The sequence below is a fragment of the Seriola aureovittata genome, chromosome 13, assembly GCF_021018895.1.
Source record: "Seriola aureovittata isolate HTS-2021-v1 ecotype China chromosome 13, ASM2101889v1, whole genome shotgun sequence".
Classification (NCBI taxonomy): Eukaryota; Metazoa; Chordata; class Actinopteri; order Carangiformes; family Carangidae; genus Seriola; species Seriola aureovittata.
Window position 1 is genome coordinate 13,597,358 of NC_079376.1, and position 26,312 is coordinate 13,623,669.

General features: G+C 39.1%; 1 protein-coding gene across 2 annotated transcripts in view; it reads left to right on the forward strand.

Moving 5' to 3' along the window:
- The window catches only part of ltk (leukocyte receptor tyrosine kinase), a 54,251-nt gene that overhangs the window by 6,240 nt on the left and 21,699 nt on the right, over positions 1-26,312 (forward strand). For both annotated transcript variants that reach the window (XM_056392770.1, XM_056392771.1), the window contains exons 2-10: positions 15,665-15,760; positions 17,308-17,457; positions 17,729-17,957; positions 20,372-20,511; positions 21,836-21,961; positions 23,507-23,656; positions 24,294-24,394; positions 24,539-24,699; positions 25,093-25,187. In XM_056392770.1, coding sequence (XP_056248745.1) covers positions 15,665-15,760; positions 17,308-17,457; positions 17,729-17,957; positions 20,372-20,511; positions 21,836-21,961; positions 23,507-23,656; positions 24,294-24,394; positions 24,539-24,699; positions 25,093-25,187 — 1,248 coding nt within the window. The remainder of the gene's footprint in view (positions 1-15,664; positions 15,761-17,307; positions 17,458-17,728; positions 17,958-20,371; positions 20,512-21,835; positions 21,962-23,506; positions 23,657-24,293; positions 24,395-24,538; positions 24,700-25,092; positions 25,188-26,312) is intronic.

Consider the following 26,312-nt stretch of genomic DNA (forward strand, 5'->3'; position numbering starts at 1 on the left):
TGAGATTTGAGACATTTGAGAAGTGGTAACAGTTTTGGGTTTTTTTCTTGAAAAATTTTCTAATTGATTATTCGATCAAAATAGTTGGCTATTAATTTTAGGTGGATCCATTGATATTGATTTATTGACCAATTGTTTCAGCTAGTTTCATTTATACTGCTGTGTGGAAAGTTTAAAGTTTGGCACATATAACAATGAAATGACACCATTGTGATGTTGAAAGTGAATGTACAGATGGTCCGTTGATTGATTTTCTTAATTGGCACAAAAACAACAGACAAAAAACAGATTGTTGGTAGAGTTTTGTGTAAACTAACGCCAGTCTGCTCATAAAGCACCAGAGCTAAGAACACAGACCAAAACCCTGCGGATGTTTACCCTGGAAAAAGACATTGCTGTTGAGTTTTCAAATTAATTTTTGGCACCTGGGGGACCGCAACAATACAGATAATAAGCTCTAGACTTTGGTAGATCATAGTTCACTGATTAAATAGGTAGAACTCCAAAAAGTGACCATAAATGATTAAGCAGCGTGACTCCCAGTCGGATACTATCAGTAAGACCGCAATGGATTGCAAAAACATCTTTTGGGAGACAATTATCTTAAATATGTTAAAGCACAGATTGTGCCAATGTGTCATTTCTTCAAAGCTGGGTTTCATTAGATGAAGTGGAACTGCATATTGTACTGTGCTTCTTGAGAACTGAGCACATGTTGGGTCTATTTTTTTTGTGATTTATTCAACGACAAATGCAAATGTGTGTCTCTGGGTTTGAAGTCAGTGAGATAATAGTGGAGAATTATGTGCTTGTTTTTTATAAACAGGCAGTCATCATGTGAGCAAATGTCTTCACGTCCACAGGTGGTGATTATTACTGAACACTGGCAGTATTTTCCTGGGGAAGGTCGCACAAAAACTCTATAGGTTTTCTACTTAAATAATGAAAGTTAAGGTTTCATTTCTCCTTAGCTGAGGGAGTTACTTAAAGGTGTTGCACAGAATCTCAGTGAGACAACAGTGACGGAGACAGGCAACATTAAAGAAGTGCACCGCTGTCCCATCCTCCTGTTGTTGCGACACAAACTTCACAGGGTTCAGCAGACGGGTCAAAGCGATTGAAACTCAGTGAATAACCTGTGGACATGAAATACCTCGACTAAACCTGACCTTTCTTTAACAGGAAGATGATAATATTTCATCATTATTACTCTCTGATTTTAAACCAGCAGCTGGAAGCTTGACAATGACATCAGACTTTGGCTGACATGAATCAGTACTACACCGTTTATACCGGAGATGCTAAATAATGAGTAGTTGGCCAAAATAAAAAAAAACAGCAGACTGCTCCTTTACCGCACAACCGAGGAGAAGGTGGTAATTGTTGACACCTGTGAGGCAGTGAGTGCAGCACAGCTGTGGAGAGGTTTATAATTGCTGACACCTGCGAGGTAGTGTATGTGTGTGTATGTACGTGTATATATGCGTGTATGTGTGTGTGTGTGAGAGAGAGAGAGCTAGAGAGAGAGAGAGAGAGGACAGACACATTGCAGGGAATAGTGGGATGACTTGGAATCAATGCTGATTCTCATTTATATTAAGTCATAGTGAGCTTATAGTGGAGTGAAGAATCCCTGAGCTCCGTCAGACTCTAGGACGCCTGTTGCCAGCAAACACCAAGAGCAGGTTTGATTGTTCTACTTTTTTTTTTTTTTTACCTTTCAGCTCCTGTGATGTTTGATTAACTGCTCATTACCAATCATATTGTTGGATCATCTTACTGAATTTGGTGACACTCTCTTGGCTTCTATTGCTGGAGGCTGCTTTCCTTAGAATCCCCCAATGCCAGCCAAGAAATAATTTTCTTCTTTTTCCTCATTACCCCTCTGCTAAGAAAAATTAACCCCACTCTGCTCTCCCCACTCCGAGAGCACAGACGGAGCTGTCTCATATTTTCCCCTCTGTTGGACATTAACTTCTCTCCCAGCCCAGACTCTCCCTTCTCTTGAATACACACTTCAATCTCCTCAATATGAGACTGAATTCCCCATACACCTACACCCTCTCACACATCAACCCATCAGTTACGTCTGTAACTCCTTTTTAGGACATTTGGACAATTTACATTTGTCTTAGAGACTCTGATATGACTGAGGACTGCGTAATAGTAATAATTCCCAATCCCCAATGGGAATGTTATTTACTATTTAACCGAAAATATCGAATTTATGACAATTTCTTTAAGACATAAAAGATATAGTAAAGAAAGCAGAAAATTAAGGTCATGCTGTTTTTATTGTTTCTATCATGTTCATTTTCCAACATCTGTGCAACTGTCCTCCCCACTTTTTTTTCCTTCTTTCTTTATGTGACACAAAGATGAAGGAAGTTTGTTTTTAGACATAAATGCTTCACATTTCATGGGCCCTAAACTTCCATGTGGTGAGGAATAACTTGGGGGGACCTAGCATTGTTGAATTCAGAGTTAAGAAGAAGAACAATACATCGGAACATATTTTTGAGTCTGTGGTACAGACAGACTGATGTTACTCTCTGTGTCTGTCTATTAAAGGACCAGTGTGCAGGATTTAGGGGGATCTGTTGGATAAAAATGGAATATAAAATTCATGATTATGTTTTCATTAGTGTTTTATATCCTGAAATGAAGAATCGTTGTGTTTTCATTAGAGCTCTTTGTATCTACAGAGGGAGTGGGTTCTCTCCTGCCATGTTGCACCACCATGTTTCTGCAGTAGCCCAGAATGGACAAACCAAACCGCTCACTCTAGAGACTGCCTTTCACATTTTTACGTCACCTTATGGCCACCGCAGGTTCTCCTACACGCTTGGGGAAAAAAAAGGGGGGTGGGGGGTAAGTTCGATCTGCAACCCTACTGCTAGATGCCACTGAGTCCTGAGGAAGGAGGCACTGAAGAAATCACAAACAGAGTGACTGTTTGGCTATTCTGGTGCTAATATAGCAATTTTTTCGCTCAAACAGACAATCAACATTTTGTGACCAGGAAACAATTTAATATATTTGACCTTGTGTTTTAAATTTCCCCATATTTCGGGAACTTTGCTCTAGCACACTCAGGAAGAATCGGTCCTAAATCACGGGGCTGCAGATAGTCATTTAAGTCCAATAAAGCAAAGCAGTGAGTCATACAGGAGGCGGCTCTGGCTCTAGTTGGTCACAGTGATGTTCTGGCTTAATTTATGGCTCAATCATGAACTGAAAGACACAGTTTATGAATGAAGTATGTGCACACTTTTCATAGACACTGCTGTTTGATCTCAGATGAGGAAGGTCAGCTCACCATCTCATTCAGACTGAGTGGGAGTTGGAGATGAGACGGGCTGTTTCAGTCCCTTCAAACTCCACCTCCTCAGGATGTTATCTAGACAGATGTCAGGGCAACCACAGTACAGACTCTGTCAGTTCATGGAATTAATGCCTGCAGTGCAGCTGTGCGCTCGCTCACTGCACTAATCATTATAAATGCTTTGAGTAATACATATGCTATTTTTATCAATGTATCGACTTGCTGTGTCAAGTAAGTGTTATTCATGTGCTTTTGCAGTATTTTTAACCCTATACTGTAAACTAAATTCACAGAGTTCCCTGATGGTGGAACAAGCTACCAAATGCTATCGGAGCAGCAGTGTCCCTCTCTATCTTCAAGAAACTCTTGATGACTCATCTCTTCGGACCTCATTTACTGTGCACTTCTTTAGCTGATCTCGTTGCACTTTTTCCTATTGAACAGATTTAGTACTTAGTGCTTAGGTATGTTTATGTTATCCCTCACCTGTAGGTCATTTTTGATAAAAGCATCTTCCAAATGAGTAAATGTAAATGTGGCGTTAAAGGTTTCTTTCTGCCTGTGCTTGACATTTACAAACGTATACAGTTTCATGACAAGCATATATACCTCACAGAGATGAAACATGTCTGGCAAAAACACATCATGTTAATGCGGTGAAAGCTTTTCACCATCACCATCACTGCATTTAGTCAAATCACATGTTCTGTTCCCATGTCAGTTAACCTGTCCCAAGTCACCTTGAATAAAAATGCTTATCATATCCATATCTGGCTGTCAGATAAAGGGGGGGAAACAGACATGAAGTGTCTGAAAGTCAGTGTGTTTTTGTTGAAAAAGGAACGACTGAGAAGAAACTGCATACCGGTACCATATACCAGCTAACTGGAGCCAAGCTGCAACCAATTAAATCATAAATTGAGTTATTGGACTTAATTCTTTTGGAAATACCAAAAGCCTGATTCACTGCACATGAATGGGTCTTCAGAAGTGTGTCTGGATGCAGAGACATCTCAGCATCTCAGCAGAGATGGACATATTGTGACATGGTGATGCACGGTTGTAATCTACTTCTTATCAAACATCTGAAATAATGGAGCCTTTTCTCTAGAGGGGAATGAACCTCTTGTCCTCAGTTTACCAAGACAGATAGCTGAAGGGGGAATAGACCAAAATGTATATTTTGTGCTCCTGCAAAAAGAAACTAAAGAACTGCTCATTTCTCTGCTTGATATAGCTTAATGGATGGAGTGTGACTTCATGGACGGGTGTAGTGTCCATTTCACATTGTTTCATTGCATAAATGTAAAATTTAAGGTTTTATACAAGTTTTTTCTGCTGTGGCTGTTTTTGATGATTCCCACCTGAAGAACAAGGGAGTGTTATTTTAGAACAAAGTAGGAAGTATTTTACTAACAAGCCATGCATAGTGCAACTTGATTGTCTGTTGTGTTTCTTCATGGAGCTCATGGATCTGTTTATCACCGAGCTTACTTTTATAAGCTTTTTTTGTGTTTAGCAGCTGAATTGGATCCAGTGTAGAGTGTGAAGTGCTCAAAGTGTTGCCATATGTCTTCACTTGAACATTGTTATATACTTTGGGTTTCATATATATATATATATATATATATATATATATATATATATATATATATATATACACACACACACACACACACACACACACACACACACATTCTTTAACCAGCCTGACTGAGTATGTGGGATTTAAATGTATAAGTGCTGAGCAGCCCTGTGGGAAATGAGCCGAAGGAAAAATAAAACTTGACAGTCAGAAATGAGGTCTCTGTAATGGTTCCTGATGAAATCTTTTTGTCAGGTCATATTTTTATTCTGTAACTTAGGGCATAGATTTATGACACAGCACTTGTGTATTTACAATTTGTCTGTTAATTCTGTATTTCTGTGACTGCTCACAGGAAATGACAGCGTATGTTGTGTTGTTCAAAGGCCTAAAACATTTACCTCACAATGGACCTCTAGTGAAATATTGTATGTTTTGGAAAGATGATTGGTTATTGACATTTAAGTTTTTCCGTTTTTCTTTCTTCACTGTCATTGAGCTGCAACAGTATAGTGACGTTTTGGCTCACTGAGTCTGTCATTATATCTTTCGCAATGATTGCTTTTTGAAGTTTTTGCATCGATACATTTGAGTCAATTGTGATCATAATACTGAGCACAGGCTGAGGATTTGCTTCAATTTCCAGTAGTAATGAAGGCTGTCAGAAATTGTTCCCAAGTTGCCTTAATGTTTATTCTTTTATCTGCCCATATTAAACCTCTGAGCACATTAAGGCTAATTTGAGGGTCTTGAGAGAGTTTTGAGTTTGCCTCTACATGTCTAATACCTCTACTCTCTAATGACCTTGCAGATGATTGACATAAAATTAGAGTAGAAAGTAGATTTGTGGTTCAGAGACATGCTGGTATGTACAAATGGTCTCCAAATATGTGTGCATCTGGAACATAGTAGATGGGGTTTTTGGAGGTGATAGCAGTGTTTGCTTTTTTTGGATGGGCCTCTGAGCACAGACAAGAGCACAAATGTGTCTTGCGGTGTTTCACGGGCAGATGAGAGATGGAACATGAAATGCAATAACAATGTGTTTAAAGTTTAGGTTGGAGGCGTAGTGTTACTTTAAATGGGTACTCACTGCATTTGAAAAAACAAACCCTGAACTGAAACGATTACTCTAATGCTTTTACTGTTGACACTCCCTCATAAGAGTAATTTCTGACTGATAATCAAACACCAAAATAAACAAGCTGTTCGCTTCTGGGAACAAGATTAATATGCTTTGAGTTGCACATTGTGTGTCTGACTTTACCAGGATTTTAAAATCCTAGCAAGTTCAGCAAAGTTCTGTACTTTTCCCGGTGAAGGGTTTTTTGGGGTAGTTTTATTTCAGATCCAAATCAGGGGTTTAAAGCACAGTTTCTCAGCCTTTTTCTTGCCTGTCACTTTCTTTTGGCCGGAACCCCAGCAATCAGATAGATAGATAGATAGATAGATAGATAGATGGATAGATACTTTATTTACCCCCTAGGGGAAATTCATGATTCAAGATTGATGTAGAATTGAGAATTATTTATTTTTATTTTCAAGTGCATGATGGAGAGCAAAGCTGACTATATGGAAATAATGACATACCTGTATTTCATTTTTTTTGGGGGGGGTTGCCATATTTCCAGGACCCTACCTGCTCATCAGGTGGCCCCACATTTGAGAAACCCTATTTTAAGGATGGAGGATGTTGTAGAGACTGTGAAATCCTCTGAGGCAAATCTGTGATTTGGGGTTTTTTGAATGCTTATTTGACAAACAAACAAAACAAAAGTGGAAAATGGAAAACGTGTTAAAGTGTTTCTGGCCCTTTAAGCCTGTTTGTTTTCATCTTTTTTCTTTGTCTTTTTGTAACATCTGGCAATAATCCAATAAGAACTAACCCACTTAAACCAAATAAGTTGCAGTATGCATGGACAAGAATTGAATTAGAGCATTGTGAACTTCATTGATCCCAGAGAGAAAATTGAATTTAGGTTATATTATTATTGCAACATAAAAGACATATGTATATATGGTCAGAACACATTAAAGAGCTGTAATTGACCACATAGCAAGAAATGCTCATGGATTATTGTATGGTTTCACTCCCAGTAGCTTATTGGTTAATGTGATTTGTAACAAAGCACATGTTGAATTAATACTCAAAAACAGCTGTTCAGTGTTTCTCCTATAATACTGGGGGATCCCCCTAGAAACCATAGAACGAAAAAAAAAAAAAGATTTGTTATTTACCTAATTTATGTGCAGTTTCACTTATTTCAGCTCAATGGGAGACTCTCTACTGTGTTTCGCTGTCATCTGTTTCACTGCATTTGTGCGGAGGAGAGGAGAGACAGGTTGACAACTCCTTATGTTTACTGCAATAAAACCTTTCCAACAAGTATTATAAATACTTTTAAAAGCAAAGATGGACAGGTGTCGACCCCAAACATCTGAAAGTAGGGCCAAAATATCAGCGTTTCTTAAACAAATGTGGCGACATTGGAGAGGATGCTAGCAGATCTGCTGCTGATGGCAGAGAAGCTACTGCTGCTCCTTACAGCTACACCGAGAAGCCGACAACTTCTAGATTGTTGTTCAGATAAAAATAAACATAGACATCATCTTCAACTTAATTTTCTCAATTTTCCAACATTTTCATACACAATGCTATTAATCATTTACTTGAGAAACAATCTTAGATTCCTGTTGCAAGAACATGGAAGAAGACATACAATTTAAATTGCTTTTCCAGTGAAAGGTAAAGTGAGGCTTGTGTCTAACAGTCTAATTTCTTAAGTTTAATTATCCAGACTGTCACTGTGAGAAGCATCTTTTTAGAGAGTAATGAGGGTTCATTTTTATTTCATTTTCTTCTCTTTGCCAAAGGTGTCTTGGAAATGATATTCTGAAAGTTAAGCAATGGGCACTGCTTTATTACACTGCAAAACCGCAAGCATCGTGTACAACACTGGTTTGAATCTGAATGGCAGAATACATTTATTGGCTTTTCTTCAGAGAGTCAGATGAGAGGACTCTTGTGTATGAAGCTGATTAGCTTAGCCTACCATTAAGACAGGGAAATGGCTAGCATCAGCCTGTGTAAAGGTAACAACATCTGAGACTGTTGCCACAATAAAAACAACAAACTCGTTTCAGAGAGTGCCCCCAAACGACTTATGATAATGTTCAAAGGATAAAGCCCTGTTGCGGCTGTAGTAATTATGACTGAATGAATAAGGGAAGCAGGATGATGTTATTTTATAATCACCAAGTCCACTATGCGAGCAGGAGGTGGGTGGAGGGACGGGTAAAAGAAACGTCTGACTCTAGCACGGGATACTACTGTCTGTTTCCCATTTCCTGTTGAAGGTCAACGTGGTTTTCTTTTAACCTGTGCCAATGATTCTTCCCTATTACCTTAACCATGTGCTTATTATTGTAACCACGACAACAAATGATCCCCATCCATAATGAAGTAGGCCTAGTAATTTCAAGGCACTTTGTGATCTCTCCCTGAACCTAACCAACTTATTTTGTACCAAACATTAACCATGGAGTTGTCTCATAAAACTTTTCAACAATGATTTGTAAGGGACAGGACAGTTGCAGACATATGACGTTGTCCATCTCTGTGTCGGTCAGAAGAGAAGTATTTTGTTGTTTCTTTTGAAGGACTTGATGCAAAATCTGCCTTCCAGCACCGACAAAGCTCACCAATTATATCTTGTATCTATATTAGATCTTGTATCTTTCTTGGTCAATCCAAACAGCAATAAAAACACGATGCAGCTTTTCAGGAGACAAACTAATTCAGAGTAGTGACTTCCAGGGGATGAGACTTACATTGTTAATTTGTGAACTTTAGGCATGTGCAGGGTGATTTGGTGACCTATTTGACAGGTCAGCTCCCTGCTTCTCCCTATTTCCAGTCATCATGCTGAGCTAAGCTAACTGTCTCCCGCCTCTAGCTGAGCAGATAATGGTATTCATTTTCACAGCTACATCTCGATGGGCTCTGCTTCGTATGCAAATAAGTATTTTTTGCCAAAATGTCCAACTGTTCCTCTAACTTTTACCTTCCCCTATACTGTTCATCCTGACTCTACTTCTTCCTCATTTAATATAAACAAAGCTGTGTTTGTTCTCAGTTCCCTCAGTCCACTTAATGATATTTTCCTTTGGCCTCTCTGATCTTTCTGATGATTTTCTGACATACCGCCAGACAAATAGCAGCCTGAAACACCAAGAATCCCAACTGCATCTGACTCATTACAAATTGGTTATAATGCACAGACATATTGTCGAAGGTGTTATAAGTATTCCAGCCTGGAGGATCAACCCACCATGACGATAACCATGCGCCGTGTGTTAAGCTTGTGTTTGTGGTGGCCTGTTTAGCTAATGCATGTCCCCTGGCTGTGGGCAAACATGGAAGGGTCACTGAACCTCTGTGTTTATCTCTCCAGGAGCCTGCTGCTTTTTCGCTGTCAGTCTCTCTTTACAATGTGCTCCACTGAAAACAATTTGTGAATGATCCACTGCATCTGTAAGTTCAATATCTACCCGTGTATGTACTGCTCTTACCTCAATAGCTCCGGTATAAGGCAGCGATGGATGGGAATACTGGCGAATACTACATATTTTCTTTCATGGAGCTACTCTGTTTATCACCAGCTTACTATCATAACCTTCTTTTGTGTTTAGCAGCTGAATTGGATCCAGTGTAGGATGTGATCTTACTATAGTTTTACATCACCTCAGTGTCACTGTTGTACCATCTGTTTCCAAAGAAAACACTGCCCTCATCCTTTGTAACCAGTTGCTGTTGAGTTAAAAGCTTCCCAAGCTAATTTTCAGACATCTGATTGACCATATGTCTCTGAAAGCTTTGCTTAGGATTTGGTTTAGTGACAGACACACCATTAACACCCATCTTTTATGCCTGAGATGGCGCTTTGATCACGCTGTACACGCTACAGAGAAGTCAGTGCTAAAGTTCTCAGCGGAGAGTGAATGTTTTGTGGGTGAGACTTTCGTTTTATCTTAGTGTGTTCCGCTCATTTTCCGTTTCTCAGACCCTCTCATTAAAGTATTGGAGAGCTCTGAGGCACACTTGAATGTGCTCATAACTGCACACTTGCAAGCAATTACAAAGGCTCAAACACTCTCAATAGCTATGTTAAACAAGGAAGTGTAAAAGATTTACAATGTAAGCCATGGTACTTTTATTGGAGTGGGTTCAGAAAAAATCGGCACTACTGTAACAAATGTCCACTCACAAGGTTTCTGTGAAATGTTCTTGACATGTGTAAACTGTAGAAGAGAAAAGCTACAAGACAACACATCAACTCTTTTAGATAATTTGATATGTAATCATAATTAAGTACAAAAACTCTTTAAAAAGTACAATTATATTTTAAAGTAACAGTCCAATCAATTATACAACTAATCCCTAAATAAAATATATATGATCATAATTATTATTAAATCCTCAGTCTCATTGAGATTGGAAGACACCTGTGTACAAAAATAAACATGTACAGTTTATACATAGACAGACCAGACACACATACATTCACCAGCATTAAAAAAAATAGACACACACAGATTATTCACAGTCGCACATTATACATTTTCACATTTAAGAAAAGCATGTGCAAATGTGTTTGTAAATACATATGTGTGACCTTTTTAAATTTTATATATGTATATATATATATATATATATATATATATATATATATATATATATATAATATATATATATATATATATAGTGAAAATCACCAGAAAATTAAAGATGACATGGTGTTTTTTTATTTTATAATGTTATCAAAGAAGACAAAAACAAAAAAATACAATGTTTGTAATTACTGGCGAGCTTATATTTACTTTAAAAAATGTGTATCTTTTAGGGTCCAATTGATATGCTGAACACATGCTGTCTCTCTCTGACTTACTACTCACTACACCACAATGATGATGTCAAAACTAGGACTGTTGAATGGCAGGTAGTGGTATGGCAAGGCCAAACAAAGCACTGCTTAAATGTTCCACTTTTTGCTGAACCCACCATATGTGAGTTGAATCTTTGAAGAAGGCTTCCCTTTGAACTTCCTGTCAGAAGCGCTTATGTGTGTTTGTGTATACGCTTGTGTATGTTGTGTATAATGTGTGTTCTGCGTGTGCTTCATTTCCATCTGTATTGTTTTTCCATGTCAATGAATCTTCCTTTAATCCTCCATCTGTCTTCATCTCGATGGTGCAAAGTTGTCATTGGATATTTTAGATCTTGGCTCTCTTTATATCACTTCGGCTGTCTTCATGCGTCTTCCCGGTGGGAATAAAGGATAAGAACTGGAAAGGAATGAGGGTTTTGAGGGCATCAGGGCTCTGTTAAGCAGTTGGAAAGAGAGTGGTGAGGCTTCACTCTCACTCTCAGCAGATCATGACAGAACTTGGAGATGGATTCCTGGCTTTTAAGACTTTAAGACCATGTTGCACTTAGAAAAGTTTTATTTCTTTTTTGCGTTTTTACAATTTAACTAGTTGCAACAGCCAGCAGCATTCCTCATCATGTTGAAATGTTTTCCAGAAGTCAGCTGTAAAGGAAAAGGGATTTAACTTCATTGGGTGTCAATTGTAGCCTGCCATCGTCTCAGACTTGTTTCTAGCAGCGTGGTTTCATAGATGTCGGTCTTTTGATCTTTCCATCACTGTGGTCCAGACTGAAATACCTGACTAACATCCTGAAGACTATGTTGGTCTTCTTGCTAGTGCCACGTTGAGTTTGACATTTGTATTGTTGAGTCAAATGTCTTGATTCTCATGACATTTGGCACAAACATGTAGGTTGTAATCACTTTAAAGGGAAACTCTCCCGATTTTACACATCGAAGTCTGTTCACTGGTTTTTGGGGAGCACTACATTATGTGAAATATGTGCTAGCAGCTCGGAGCGACATTAGCTGCAACTAGCACAACACATTTGAATCTCTGATGAAACTGTCGGTGGACGAGTTGCATTGTGGGCAATGTAGGCATCAGGTTTTGACAAGGATAATGAATGCTTGGAATAAAAAAAGAGATCGCTGACTCGATTTTGATCCTTTTTCATCATAAGTGCTACTTTCATGAGCACTGGAAAAACACATGATTTTGTGCTGAAGTGATGCAGAAATAGCAGATAGCAGATGGCCTATCTGATTAAAAAATAAATAAAAAATGCATGGCCTTGTCATCAGAATACTGATCTGAGACCTTCTGAAGCTGCAGGGTTATTTTACCTGACAAGCAGCCAATATTCACACAATTTTCCAGACAGCTTTGTAAACAGGCCCAGATTTCTTTGTTGTCACAACATTTCACTGTGGTGTGAACTCCAGGGGGAAAGTGAAAGATGAGACGGTGGGAGAAGGAGAGGAGATGTGTCAGGTCTATCCGTGGCAAATGGGCCAGGCTATTTTTCTGCCTTTTCTGTTAGAGAACATTCGCTGAGATGACTTTCCTGAGCAGCTTAGGACATGCAGCTTTTATTACAAAGCCACGGCCTTGAACTTAAACAAAACTACAACCAGCAGCAGCTCTCGGCCTTTTTAAAACGCTGCATACCTTGATACAGTCTGGAAGACAGCCATTGCTTTCTATACAGCGCAGACAGCATTCAAAAGTTCCACTGTGTTCAAAGCCTGTGGTCCACTGCCAGCGTCCTGGATTGTCATCAAAGCAACGGACTGCTTTTCTGGCTAATGATGGGGCAGATGATTCAGATCATTCACTCTTTTATCATTCCCTCTTTTTCATAAAAGAGAATGTCTTCGTGTTTTTCTGACTTTTTTTGACCCCTCATTGTTTTAAAATCCAAACTGGACAAGGGGGAAAAGGGAACAAGGCAATGAAAGGAAGTTTGAATTCAATGGGGAATCCCCCCTAAAAGAAAAAATGTTAGCTTTTTTTTGTGTTAATAATAGTCTGTTAATATTTTTTTTTTCTTTCAGATGAATCCCCTTCTTTTTTGGGCTGTGTAATTTTTCCAGTTTCCGCGTACAGGAATCCATCCATAGCTGCTTTTATTCCATAATTACTGATGAATAGCAAGGCTGCCATTCAGCTACATGACCCCCTCGCCCTCCCATCATTATCATCACTAACTGCTTTTAATAAACTGTCCTTTTAGTCATTCGATTTGTCCTGCTTGACCTGTTTGACCTTGCCTTACAGGCACCAGAGAACAGCGGTGTCACTGTTCAGTGGACATCACAGGGGTTAAGTTGCGATGACCCACTGAGTTATGATCGTCTCTTTCACTGTCTAGTGCTCACGCTAGTTAGTATGTTGAATACCATGTCACGTGTAAAGTCTCAGTCATCCTCCATCCTCCATGTCCTGAGTCTTCAAGATAAGACTGTTGGCTGTTTGTGTGGTGTTTGATAGTGTCCCTATTTCTGGATCAGCTCTGTGGTTTTCACATCCATCTATCTATTTTCAGTATCACTTGTCACTTTCAGGATTATGGGGACTGAGGCCAGTCCCAGCATGCAGTAGGCTCAGGGAGGGTGTACATAGAACAGGTTACACGTCTGTCTCCGAACCTTAGAAATCAAGACGGAAAACCAAGAGCGTAGGTTTGGTTTTTTGTCATGGGGACTTGTGATGTGCATGTGTCATTGAAAGAGAACTGCACCTTCAGTCTTAACTGCCCTCATCAGTGATTAATGTTCAGTTCTAGTGTCTTTTTAGATGAAAACTATAATTATGCAAGGTCAATTTGATTTGATAAGAGGAGGTTGCTCTTTTTTAATGTCCATCTGTAAATCCACCTCTATGGTCCTTGCTAAAATGTCTCAACAACTATTGGATGGATTTCCTCCAAAGTTTGCGCAGGGGTTTATGTTCCCCAGGGAATAAATCCTGATGACTTTAAGTACCCCCTGATTTTTCCACCATATGGTTTCCTGTGAAATGTATAGAAAACAATTGGTAGGATTTCCATCAAATTTAGTCCAGACATCTCATCTTTATCATAGTAACTGTGGTGATCCCACCTCTAGTTCAACATTTTGCTTAGTTTGGTTCATGACTACATATAGTGAAGTCTGAGACCATTTTCCAAAATCCCACTGTACTTCCTAAACTAATCACATGCCTATCAGCCTCAGTTGCACTTTGAGTTTAGTGCTAATTAACAAATGTTAACAAACTAAACTTAGATGGTGAAGATGGTAAACATCAGTGGTGTTAGCATTGTTATTGTGAGCACGTTGACATGCTGATGTCACCACCGTGCCTAACTGCAGCCTCTCTGAGCCACAAGCATGGCAGTAGACTCTTAGTCATGATTAAGCCCTGACTGGTGTCTGCAGATCTTCTTCTTCCTCTCAGGCTGTGGACAACTCAGACCAATTAGAGCATTTAGAGCAGCCTGTACTTAAGAAACAAATTTTAGGCTTGAGAAGCACATTCACATCCACAGACAAATTCACCAATAGTGCTATAAAGAATATCAACTTTTTTTATCTGGAAATCATAGATTAAGTATCTAATCTAACACCTTTTTTTTTTCTTTTACTAATCTCATTATTATTTATTATTATTATTGTCATGGGATGACAAAAAAGATATAATAAGGCACAAAGTAAGATAAAGGCTTTTATGAGGAGTGACATCAAATGGTGCACCATACAGAAATGGTAAATTGCTTCCATGTTGCCTCACCTACGGCTAATGCACCGAGAGGGTGGTCGCACAAATGTGCTTTGCTGAGTATCTTACACAACAGACAATTAATCCTAATAATTCAAATTCGATGTATTCAAGGCTTAAATAAACATGTTGGTTTATATTTGAGGTATTTCCCTTGCTTTTATTTGTATGCACCATGTTAGTAGGTGAAGTTGGCAAGAACCCCACTTTAGTTTATTCAGGCTTTAATTTTTCCTCAAAACAAAAATGAAGGAGATGAAAAGTGTTAATGGTTTGAGTCGTTCTAATTTAGGCATTTAAAATCTTCCACAGTGGCTGCCATCCCAGCTCCCATTAGGGTTGGGACAGAGTACACTCTGTACAGGTCAACAGTCGTACAATCTAAACGACCTTATAGGTTGCTTGTTCCTACCCCACCAGCAGCAACCGTACAAGACCTTTGTTGTCATGGTAACAATAAGAGACATGTGGTGAAGCTTTTGGAATAGCCATGCTTTGGTTTCGGTACTTGAGGTTTGGGCTAACATAAATACTTCCTTAAGGTTAGAGGACCTTCGTCATCGTGGTTACAATAAAAAGAAACGTGGTGAAGGTTGTAGAACAGTAATCTATAAATGAAACCACTTTGGCTGTTGGTTTCACACGGGAAATGAACGATGAATGATGAACATGATACTAAGCTGCTTGCACAGATGAGCTATGAGCTTTTTTTTTACAGACTGACGGTCTCGTCCACACTCACAATCAAAATGTCTCAATTTGCACTGCCAAGTTCTCAATCACCTGCAGACTGCGTTGTTGGCTGTGGCAGGGTTTAAACATCCATGTATTCCTCCAATACACATTGGAACCAAGATGCTCTGGCTGGAGCACCACCCGGGGCACTTGTTTATTTCTTCAACGAATCACAGCCATGTCACATTCTCAAAATGAGTCTGGTCCAAGTTTCAACTCAAACAGCAGTATTGTACATTGCTTGAAGTGCTCTATGTATGTATGACTTGCCCCCGTAAGCAAAGTAAGCACTAAACACTCTCTCTGTCTGTCTGTTTGTCTCTCCTCAGTTAGCAGTGCCTGTCACGCCCTTCTGGACAGGTTTCAGGAAGAGAACTCAGATCAGATGTTTCCTCGTCACCTGGACTCAGAAGATGACAGCCAAAGTAAGAGCTGCATATACTTCCTGAAGCGCTGACTCACCCAAACACCAAATAAGTATTCCTGTGATCGTCTGTGTCATCATTATCATTAGCTGCAATGATTATCTGCATCTATTTAAGTACAGCTCTGAATGACTATGACTGGAAAGCACAATTTAAAGAGGAAACTTTAACAGTGTGTATAGTGCACGTACAGCTCCAGAAACTTAAAATCATTTTAAAGGTCAACTTCGACTTCATTGCCAATTATCTGCCACGAGGAAATTGACCTTTTTAAGGAACAGAAACCTACTTGTTATGAATTTCAGGTGCAAGTTTGGCTCGAGGTGTAACAGCGTTGCTCTGTTAGATTGTGAAATCCGGAGAACAGAGCAGCACACAGGCAGCATGCTGACACCAGGAAAATAGTTTGGCAATAAAAAAAGCCAACCCGCCACATTTTTAGGTCATTTGCGATCAAAGGAAGCTTATATTGGCTTGATTTATAACAGAAAGAAATGAAAGTGGGTTTCAAAGAAAAAACAAATTAATAATGCGCCTATTTCTGTCCTTTATCCCCAGAGGGATTCCTATGGCTGTTTGCCATATTAGCTGTAGTGGCAGCTTCCCCTCATCATCACATGACGTCTCGCTCGCCTCCTCCTTTCCCATCCTGTGCATCAACCCCCAACACAGACGGACACACAATCGCTCAAAATTTACAAAGAGTCTGTCTGTTTGCCTGTTAAAAACAATTTGGATTTCAATTAAATTTAGTGGAAATTCAGCCCATTAACCAAGGAAGCGATTAGTATAAGACTTTTAAAACCATTACTTAACATTGTCACAGGATATTTAAAGATATATTTTTAACATTTATTTAGTTTTTTTCCCCATTAATTACTGCACATACTTAAATGGAAAGCATATGGTACATGAATCCCATTACTGTATATCACTATCTCTATTTCTGTGAAGATCTGCGTCTGGAAAATTTTACATTTTTGGGTCATAACAATTGTGAATTTAGAAGGCTTTGCAGCCTTTGTGAATGGCCTTGTGTACTTATTTTCAGGATTTTTTTTTTTTTTTTTTGCTGAAGAAAACGGCTTGTTGTGTTGAGATCGTTGAATGTATTTCTCGTGATCCCAAAGGAAAAAAAAAAAAAAAAAGGGGGAAACTAAAAGCTTCATCTTTAGCCATCCCCACTCTGGCCGTCATAAACACCAATTTGAGCTCATTTAAGGGGAATCACAGATGCTGTTTGTGCTCTGCAAAGTTTCTTTGACTAGTTGGTCAAAAAACTGGTTTTTGAAAATTCCGTATTGATTTTGTTTGATGATTATGTTTTCATACATCAAAATATTTAGCAGCAGGCAAATTTCATAAAAATGTATATGGTATACCTTGTTTTGGCTGTGTTTTTCCTCTTCAGTTTATCATGTAAACTTTTGAATAGAAACAATAGCACTTTTCTACTCTATTAAACACTGCCATTTTTTTTCAGACTTTTTTTGTTCAACGCAATCCCCACACCTCAAAGGCTACACTCTTGTCTTTCTATCTCACAGTTACCTTCTGTGATTTTGAGTCACTGTGCCTCTGGACTTTATCAAATCATAGCGACCAAAGTGACTGGTCAGTGGGGTCGCCACAGCAACCAGAGAGCGCGCAGGCTGGGATGATGCCTGCGACCGACCATTCAGAGGGAAGCTCTGATGGTAAGAGTGCAGTGACTCACTGAGGAGAAACTAAGTGGAAGCTTCAGGATCCTGCACATGCTTTCTTCTTCTCTGAAACATATTTGAATGTGTGCTTCTGCCTTGACATTTATTATGAATCGTGTTTGATGTATCCTAATGCAAAGTCTGAAATTGGTCCTAAAGTTAAAACATTTATCAAATGCTTAATTTGGAGTGACAGTATTATGATGCTGCTATCAAACTTGTCAAGCATGAAATTTCTATTTATTTGTATTTTTTCTTACCTTAGGGCACTTCCTTCTCCTAAGCTCCTCCCCTGCTGCAGAGGCCTCTGGGAGATGCGAGTACCACTTAACCAGCCCGCTCTTAGCAGGAAGCGACAGGCACTGCATCTTGCAGGTGGCTCTGTATGAGTCCAGTCCAGCGTTGGGGAACCTCACACTCCTGATCAAACCAGTTCTCTCAGATTCAGCTGTTCACTCTGTGGTCCTCAACCACAAGAGGCGAGCCGGCCGCAGGTCAGCAAACACACTAAGAACAAGCTCTGCATGCTTCTGCAGTGCTGTATGTGAGGAATATTTATTTGTCTGAGTCCTCATGACTTATGCAGCACAGCATGTCCATTTAATTAGTGTCAAAAAGCAAAACCCTGCATCTTTTCTGATTGAAGTGCTTGTCAAGTTGAGGTTCAGGCTGTAAAAAGAATAAAAGGGGGCTGAGATTTCCTTCAATGAAAGGTGACACATGTCTTCAGGGAGAGCAAGGGCACAGAAACTAATACATTTTACTTGTGGGGTACTAAAGTTGAATAAAGAAACATTTTCTTACCTGTCACGTGGGACAGAACTGTAGATTTGTGACTGTGTGGGGACAGTGGTCCCCTGTGTATTGTTTGGGAAATGGGGACAGGTATTTCCTATTGATCTAATGCAGAAGTACAGCCATCTTTAGAGCAGCTAAAAGCATTCTCGTCTCTAGATGCAGACTCTGGAAATGAATTTATATATAATTGGTTAGGACAGAAGAGGGATGGATGGGCATATGCAATAAGTTTGTACATCGGCTTTGTTAATGTCTGTGCAGTAATGGACTGAGCAATTCCATTATGAGACACACAGACAGTGGTTTCATTTATTCAGCTTGCTGTTCACCCCATACTAACCTGTACATTAGAACCAGTAACTTCCGGATGCACTCTCCATTTAAAGCACAGTTCCCATCTGTGTGTATGTTGTTTCACCTGTACTGATTGTTCTCAGAAGTCAGCAACGGTGCTAACCGAACATTTTTCCCGCAAAACAGATGCTTAATGGCCCTGGAAATGCCCCCTAGATTGTATGTGTTATTCTCATTTTACTGCATGATTCCAGTCGTGGAACACTATTCACTCACTCTATTAGATGTTCTGTATCTTTGAGGCCATTGCAGCACGGGTGTCTTCAGATGGACTCTGAGAGGTGGATTTGTAACGTGTGAAGTAAGGTTTAGTGAACCTGCCATCACATCTTCAAAGTGGCAATCCGAGATTGACTTTAAAAAGAATGTCAAAAAAGGCTCATCTTTAGGGCGACTGTACTCTGAGGTGGAGGCTGCAGTCATATTATTGCAGGAACAGAGTTGCTGTATGTGGCCCAGGTTTGTCAAGTTGAGCCGTGAAAAATCAAATGCGTCAGTTGGGGCTTGGAGAAACCAAAAAATAACATAAGAAGGAGACTGATTTAATATGCTGGGTTAAGACTCTGCCTGTGGAGCTTTTGGCCACAGTGGAGAAATGTTTTGATCAGCTTTTGTTTGTTGCGGTCAACATATATGATGCACATATTGTGCATGCCACAGCTATGGGAGTGCTGCTGACTGCATATAGACAGTGGTGGTAGTGATGTGCCAGAACAAGAGCAAAGGATGAAGGCCACAAAATGATGTTAAGAATGCAGGTTTCAAAACAAGCCAAAAAGCCTTTTTTTTTTTTTTTTTTTTTTTTTAAGAGGAAGAAAACAAAGTCCACATGTTTGTAAGGCAATATTCTGCCAAAAAATTAGGATTGTGTAAACAAAATGTTTGATTACAGCTAAAAAAGTCCTGATGATAACCATGATCCCAACCTGCCACATTGTTTGTTTTAATATCAACTTCAAGTTCAAGTAAATTACAGGTCTGACGAGTGAAAGTCTTGTAAAGGACAGCAGAGGTCTATATAATGATTATATGTTACAGCTTAGTATGACAATAACTTTTATTATGCTTTTAATGCATGTTCAAATGTATTTTATTGTTTATCTTATTTTATTTGTGATAAATTTAAAGACCCCATGAGAAGATTCATTGACGATGCCAATTTGTTTATTTTCTAAAAGCATAAACCTGCAGGTTTTCCACTTCAAATGCTGTAAACATTTTGGCCCTGAGAGCTGCCTTTGTTTAATTTATTCCACCGGATTTGAAGGAAACTCCCCCAGAGAACTGTTGCTTTTCTCAGCTTTCCAAACAGATAAAAGCAGAGGTTCGCTTTCCTTTCTTAGACCTGTTAAATAAAACATAAATGATATCAATGAAATCATGATAAACATCATCAGGTTTGCACAACTGCAACTGACATGAATTGTAAACTTTTTCTTTTTCAATTTGCTAATGACATTAGCTAATGTTATTAACCATTTTAGCTCAGTTATTGACAGCAGATGACTGTTTGTTGCTTAGAGACAACAAAGTGGTGCTGCTAGTATGTCTGACCACGCAGGCTTCTACAAAAACACGAACCATATTGAAGGCAGTAGAGGAAATTCTTTGTCTTATTATTTTATTAATGCAGTAAATTAATATTTATCCATACATATAATAATAATAATAATAATAATAATAATAATCAAGTAAGCTGTGAATCCCTACAGATTACTTTAAAATACTTAAACTTCTTTATGACTGGTTGATGCAGGGCTGAGTGGCAGGTTCTGGAGAGTGTGATCGGCCAGGTGGACGAGCCCTTTGAGGTGACCCTCCTCTACACTTCCTGTTTGGGGCAAGATGGAGTCACTGTGGCTCTGGACTCTCTGGAGCTCATAAACTGTGAATCAGGTGAGTCCACCATGTCCTGCAGAGGTGTGATAGACAGGTTTCTCTTCAAACCAAAGCCACTTATAGCATTTGTTCTCCTTCGATAAACAGCTTTGACCAAACTGATCGGCTGGCTGTTGGTTCACAGAGACACATGTTTAGAAATATCTGGTTTAAAGGTTCCACAGATGTTGAAAAGAAAAACACTAATTATTACGATTCCCTCGGTAGACAGGCAAAACAATTGTGCATTTTATGACTAAAGCATGAAATAGTCTACATACCCCAAGGTTTTATTTCAGACGTGGAGGCGATTTGTATCTGACCTCTGGTGACCTTGAGAGGTCATTGACCTCAGCTTTGAATTTTTCCAGTTACGGCTATGGTGACGTAGCATCATTTTGCTTAGAACACCATACTTGCCAGGAGACTGCAGACTCCACCATTTCCAGGTGTTAAGGTAGCTATAGCTTGTTAATAACACTGACAACTTCTGCTGTGTGTTCTATCTAACATGACAAGCTAGCACATAAGCAAACGTCCTAATCAGAAGCTAGCATGCTAGTTTGGTCTGGATCACACTCATTACCCCAGGTGGCTCTGCCCCGTCCCAGAGGTCCCATCTGAAAAGCCTCCGTGTATGAAAATAAACTTCATGGTTTATAGAAACACTGGAGAAAGTTTCATGCTTTAGATTGCTGCACTAAATGTAAAGGTGCTTATTGAGATTTAGTTGTGTTTGTGCTGAGTATGTCAACAGGTTCACAGTGTGATGCTTCTTTCATTCTAATTTTATGCATCTTTTTTTTTTAGCAAATGCCTGTTAACATTTCAGATGGTGTAAAAAAGATTAGATCAGGAAAATGACACTCTAAGAAATTGATTAGTTAATGTACTGAGTTGCACATAGTCGTCTGACCTGCTTATTTTAGATTCATCGTCTGGTCTCTAAAACATCAACAAACTGATAAATGTATATCATATGATTCTTGTTTTGTGTGACCAACAGTTCAAAAAATAAAGATCTGAGACCTATAAACATCAGATTTCTTTTTCCTATAAAACGAAACTATGTTTATGTTTGTCAAACTTTTCTTAAAATTTCGTTTTTAAAACCTCTGAAGTTTTACCTCCATTTAAGAATATTTCAGATTAAACAATCTGAGAAGGAAAAATCAATTATGGATTGAACTACTCCCACTGAACCTGTGAAGAGAGGTCATAAGAAAATATTGCTTTTTGTTAAGGGGTCACGAGGAAAAAGTGTTGGGAACCACTGGTGTGGACAATGTGTGATTCCAGTATTGTACAGCTGTATTAGTGTTGTGTGGTTGCTGTGATGCAGAACACGAGGACGCAGTTTGCGGAGAATCTTTCCACTGTGTAAACTCAGAAGTCTGCATCGACCCGAGCCAAGTGTGTAACTTCCACACTGACTGTCCGTTTGGAGAGGATGAGGGCTTCATCTGTGGTGAGTTTTCATACAAACACAGGATGCAGAATATGATGTTGCTTTGAGTGAGATTGCAGTCTGGAATTTCAATGAGTAATCTGTGAAAATGCACTTTTGCAGCTGGCTTTAGAGGTTTGATTGACGATGAATCATTTTTCATTTGTTTTGATCTACTTCATTTGGACTGATTCTGAGTATGAAAACAATATGTGTGTAAGTGTGGGTGCTTTTTGTGATTGTGGGTGGAGAATTAATACAGTACAGCAGTCCTAAAGCAGAGAGTGGGGCTATTGGCAAGCAGCATCTATTTGCATTAGCTGTATGAAAGTTTAAATCCATGATAAATTGTTAATCCTTTGACTGGAGGTATCAGATTATTCCACACTAAGAGCCTCTATACAACATATTTAAAGTGCAGAGAGTAACTATTATATGGACACTTAAAGTGTGAAGCCTGAATGCAGCTTCTGTCCTTGGATAATTTGCTTCACAATGTTTCCATCAGCTAGTGTTTTTTTTTTTGTTTTTTTTACTCTATCAGCAAATTATTTTAATTTTTTGTCACTGCTGTTTTTGCTGTGTTGCTGTTTTTTTTTTTTTTTTATCATCTTGTAATCATGCCTTTTTAATCTTGCCTTTTTAAAATGTCAAAAAATGACACATACAACAATTTATTATAAAATGAGGTACGCCTTGTGGATCTATTATATGTTTTAAAATCCCAGATTTGATTTGATTTGCTGCAGAAAAAAGTGTTTTCAAAAAGTCAATCAATAGGCCACATTTACTCCCATTTCACAGTCTGAAATATAACAAGCTTCCTCCTTCTCTTTGAAAACATCAATCATTTAGCGCAAAGAAAAACACTTCACCACACTGAGAATCAAAAGGCCTTGCTTCAGTCAGTAATAAAATCAATGTAGTCAGGGCTATTTAGAGTCCTTGAGCTGTGGAGCCCCGGGGAAAAGGAGCGAGGCCATGGTGGTAGTCGTGCAATTTTTGTAATGGCCCACCAGTTAAATCTATCCCATATGAGTCCTGCAGGGTTTTATTGTCATCTTGCTCCAGATCAGATGAAAAGATAATTTAGTTTAGTGGAGAGATCGCCGACATGTTTAGTCTAGCTAAGGACAAAGACTGGAAACACTTTCATCATGGATCTTATTTACATCTACATTGTGTGATAAAAGGATTTTTTTTTTTTTTTTTGTCCCATTGTATTTAGTCTGTTTTGAACATGTGTCAAACATATAAAACCTAATCAAAAAAGTAAGAGGTAAAAACCAGCATATACGCATATATACATTTAAAATTGCGTTTAAGAAAAACAAAGACAAAATGACAACGACGTACAAACTGGCCAAACTTATTTAAGGAAGAACTTGTAAGATAGGTAAATGGTCCCCGAGTCTATGGATTTTCTTTTTAATGCAAATTAAAGCTCACTCTTCTGTATGTGATTCATGCTCTGGGAGAAGAGGAGTCAAGGGGGAAATATGGACTGACTAGCAGCTGTGATGTCTGTTTTTAGTGAAAAATGATAACAATCTGTCTCCTCCCCAGGTGCTCTTCCGTTTGGCTCACACTGCTCATTTGAGCAGGATACCTGTGGTTGGTCCCTGTCCAACAAGCACTCGGCCTGGAGGAGGGTCGCTGGAGATGAGCTCCTGGAGAGAGAAGACATGCAGGGTGTCACTCTGCAGAGTACACCAGGTTGGCTGTGTGTGTGTGTGTGTGTGTGTGTTGTGTGTGTGTGTGTGTGTGTGTGTGGTGTGTGTGTGTGTGTGTGTGTATGTGTGTGAAATGGGTATATTCACATCTCATTCTCTGACTTTATTACTTCCCCTCTGGGGAGTCTCTTCCCATTATGATAAATCATTTTGTTCTGGAGAGCTGGAAGTTAAACGCTTAATATCTCTCCTCACGTCTGTTCACAGATCTCACATTGCTAAGTGTCAAAACTCAATTTTGTTTCAAACCGGCTTTTCATTTATTGTTCTTTCTAGACCCAGCTAATGATAGGAATGCCTACTGAGATTACTACCATATGAAGTCACACCACACAGAGATCATATGGATCGCTTGAATCCAGCTGCAAAACATATTTGTATTGAGAGAGAAATGCCTTTATAACTAACGCAGTGCTACCAACTTTCATTCTTCTGAGTAGTTTTTTATAGGCTGCTCTTTCTCACTGAGCAATAAAACAAGTTCAATCTTATGGCATTAAAAAATATAAGCAAAACTTTTTAAACTAATACTGTATCTCTGATGTTCATTATTTCAAAGCCCATTTGTTTTAATGACCTGTTAAGTGTTCTGCTGTGTCACATTTGTTGTGCTCCCCCAGGGCACTTCTTGTTTCTACAAGTAAGAGAGAGCAACTCCCTTCAAGAGGCGTCCATTCAGAGCGTTTCTTTCCCCCCTCCAGTCTCCACTGCTGCCTGCCAGGTCGGTTATTTAGACTGATACACTGATTGAATTATTCAATTCAAGTGTTTTTGTCCCTCTGAGATTGTTCTTTTGCTCAAATCATAAAAAGATAAAATAAAATAAACTCTGCTAAATTTTTCTTCTGTTTCTCTGTCTGTGCAGATGCACTTCTCTCTGTATATACATGGGGACTTTAATGGTTCATTGTTGGTGGCTATAGAGGATAATGGAACCACTGCTGCACCACTGGTGTGGGAGAGAAAAGATCAGCGGGCAGATGACTGGGAACACGTTGCCCTGCAGCTGACTGGCCTCCATCATGGGTAGGTAGTAGAAAAACAAAAGGATTATGTAACTCGGAAGTGCTATGCATGCTCACTTCTTTTTCCTTTTTTCCTATCATTCAAGAACAGGTTCTTTCACGCCAGGCTCTGTAATATTTCCATTTCCTTTATTTTATATGTCAAAACAAAAGATTTTTCTCCAGCAGAAGTGTCATTACAATTTTACAATGATGGGGAGGCGTGTGAGGATGAGTGCATACTTTAGACTGATGATGAGAAAGAGCAAAACTTCCTGCTTCCATCTGAAGAATTTGTAAAGATTTGACCTGTTCTTTAGTATGAGCTGTTTTCACATTGGGATCCTGTTGTCTTTCATATGAAGACAACGATAACAATCCGCCACATAAACAAATGGTTTGTCCTTCGCTCCAGGTTCCATGTGAAGGTGACAGCTGTGTGGGGACAAGGCTCCAATGCTGATATTGCTCTCGATGAAATTGCAGTTGGAGCAACCTGCTTCAGTACAGGTGAGCTGTTGCTAACATGAAATGCTGTATAAAATGACTGTAACAGCAATGCCACCACTTAAACTATGGTCCAATATGGTAATGTTATAATATTAATGAGAAAACAAATTCAGGATGGGATGTAACTGTAGCGTGAGTATATACCCGTGAGTATACCGGTCACTTCAATCACAGGTGCTCGTTTCTTGTTGCCTACTTTTGCTCCCATGTGGCCCCTCGCTCTCTTTCAGGTCACATGCTGACAACGTAATTCCAGTGATTAACTCAAGAGAAGCTAGAAATACTCAGAGGGTGCTGTTTGGGAAAAGTTACTTCAGTCCAAAATATGGGACTTTCCTCTCTACTAGCATTTTTCTGTGTTACTCTGAAGCCAAATGATAGTAACTAAAATTACACCTTTCAGGCAAATTGCAGTTCTTGAAGGTCACACTTCCACTCTCTCTATTTACATGAGAAATTCATCAGAGTTTTTGACATAAGTTGCATCCTTACCATTGGAGATTCACGGTTTGTTCTTATGAGTAAACATATTGATTACATAACAGAGGACTTTATATTTGGATCTTTAATGAAGCCACAAAGTTGCTCAAAGTTGTTCTTGTACTTTATTGTTAAAATGGTACAGCCCAATGACGACAGCTCAAATTCTCTGTTTATCAGTGTGTGTATGTAGAACTGGTTTCTCTCGTCCCTTTACTTTTAAAATTATCTGTAAACCAGATGGAGTCAAACTCCTGCTGGATTAAATGGAGAGCAGAGGAGAACATGGCGTCCTCCCAACTGTTGGGACTTACTGTTGTCGAGACTAAGTGATGACTGCTGTCCTTCGCTCTGAGCTCCAGTGGTCTACAGTTTTCTGTTGGATGCCCTATTGCTATTATTGGTTGTGATGCGCGGGTAACCAACATCAAGTAGAAGTGTGTGCCTGCATTCACTTGTTAGTGTTGTTGTTTTTTATTTTCACAGTCATGTGAGGGGACTCTTTCTGATTTAAATGGTCCCGGATGAATTTTTCCATTTTGCGTGGTACTAGAGTAGATACAAAATTAAAGGGATAATTCAATTAAAGGGATAAGACAGTTTTTGTTCGGGCCTGATTTAAGGGAGAGATGGTTTCAGACTTCA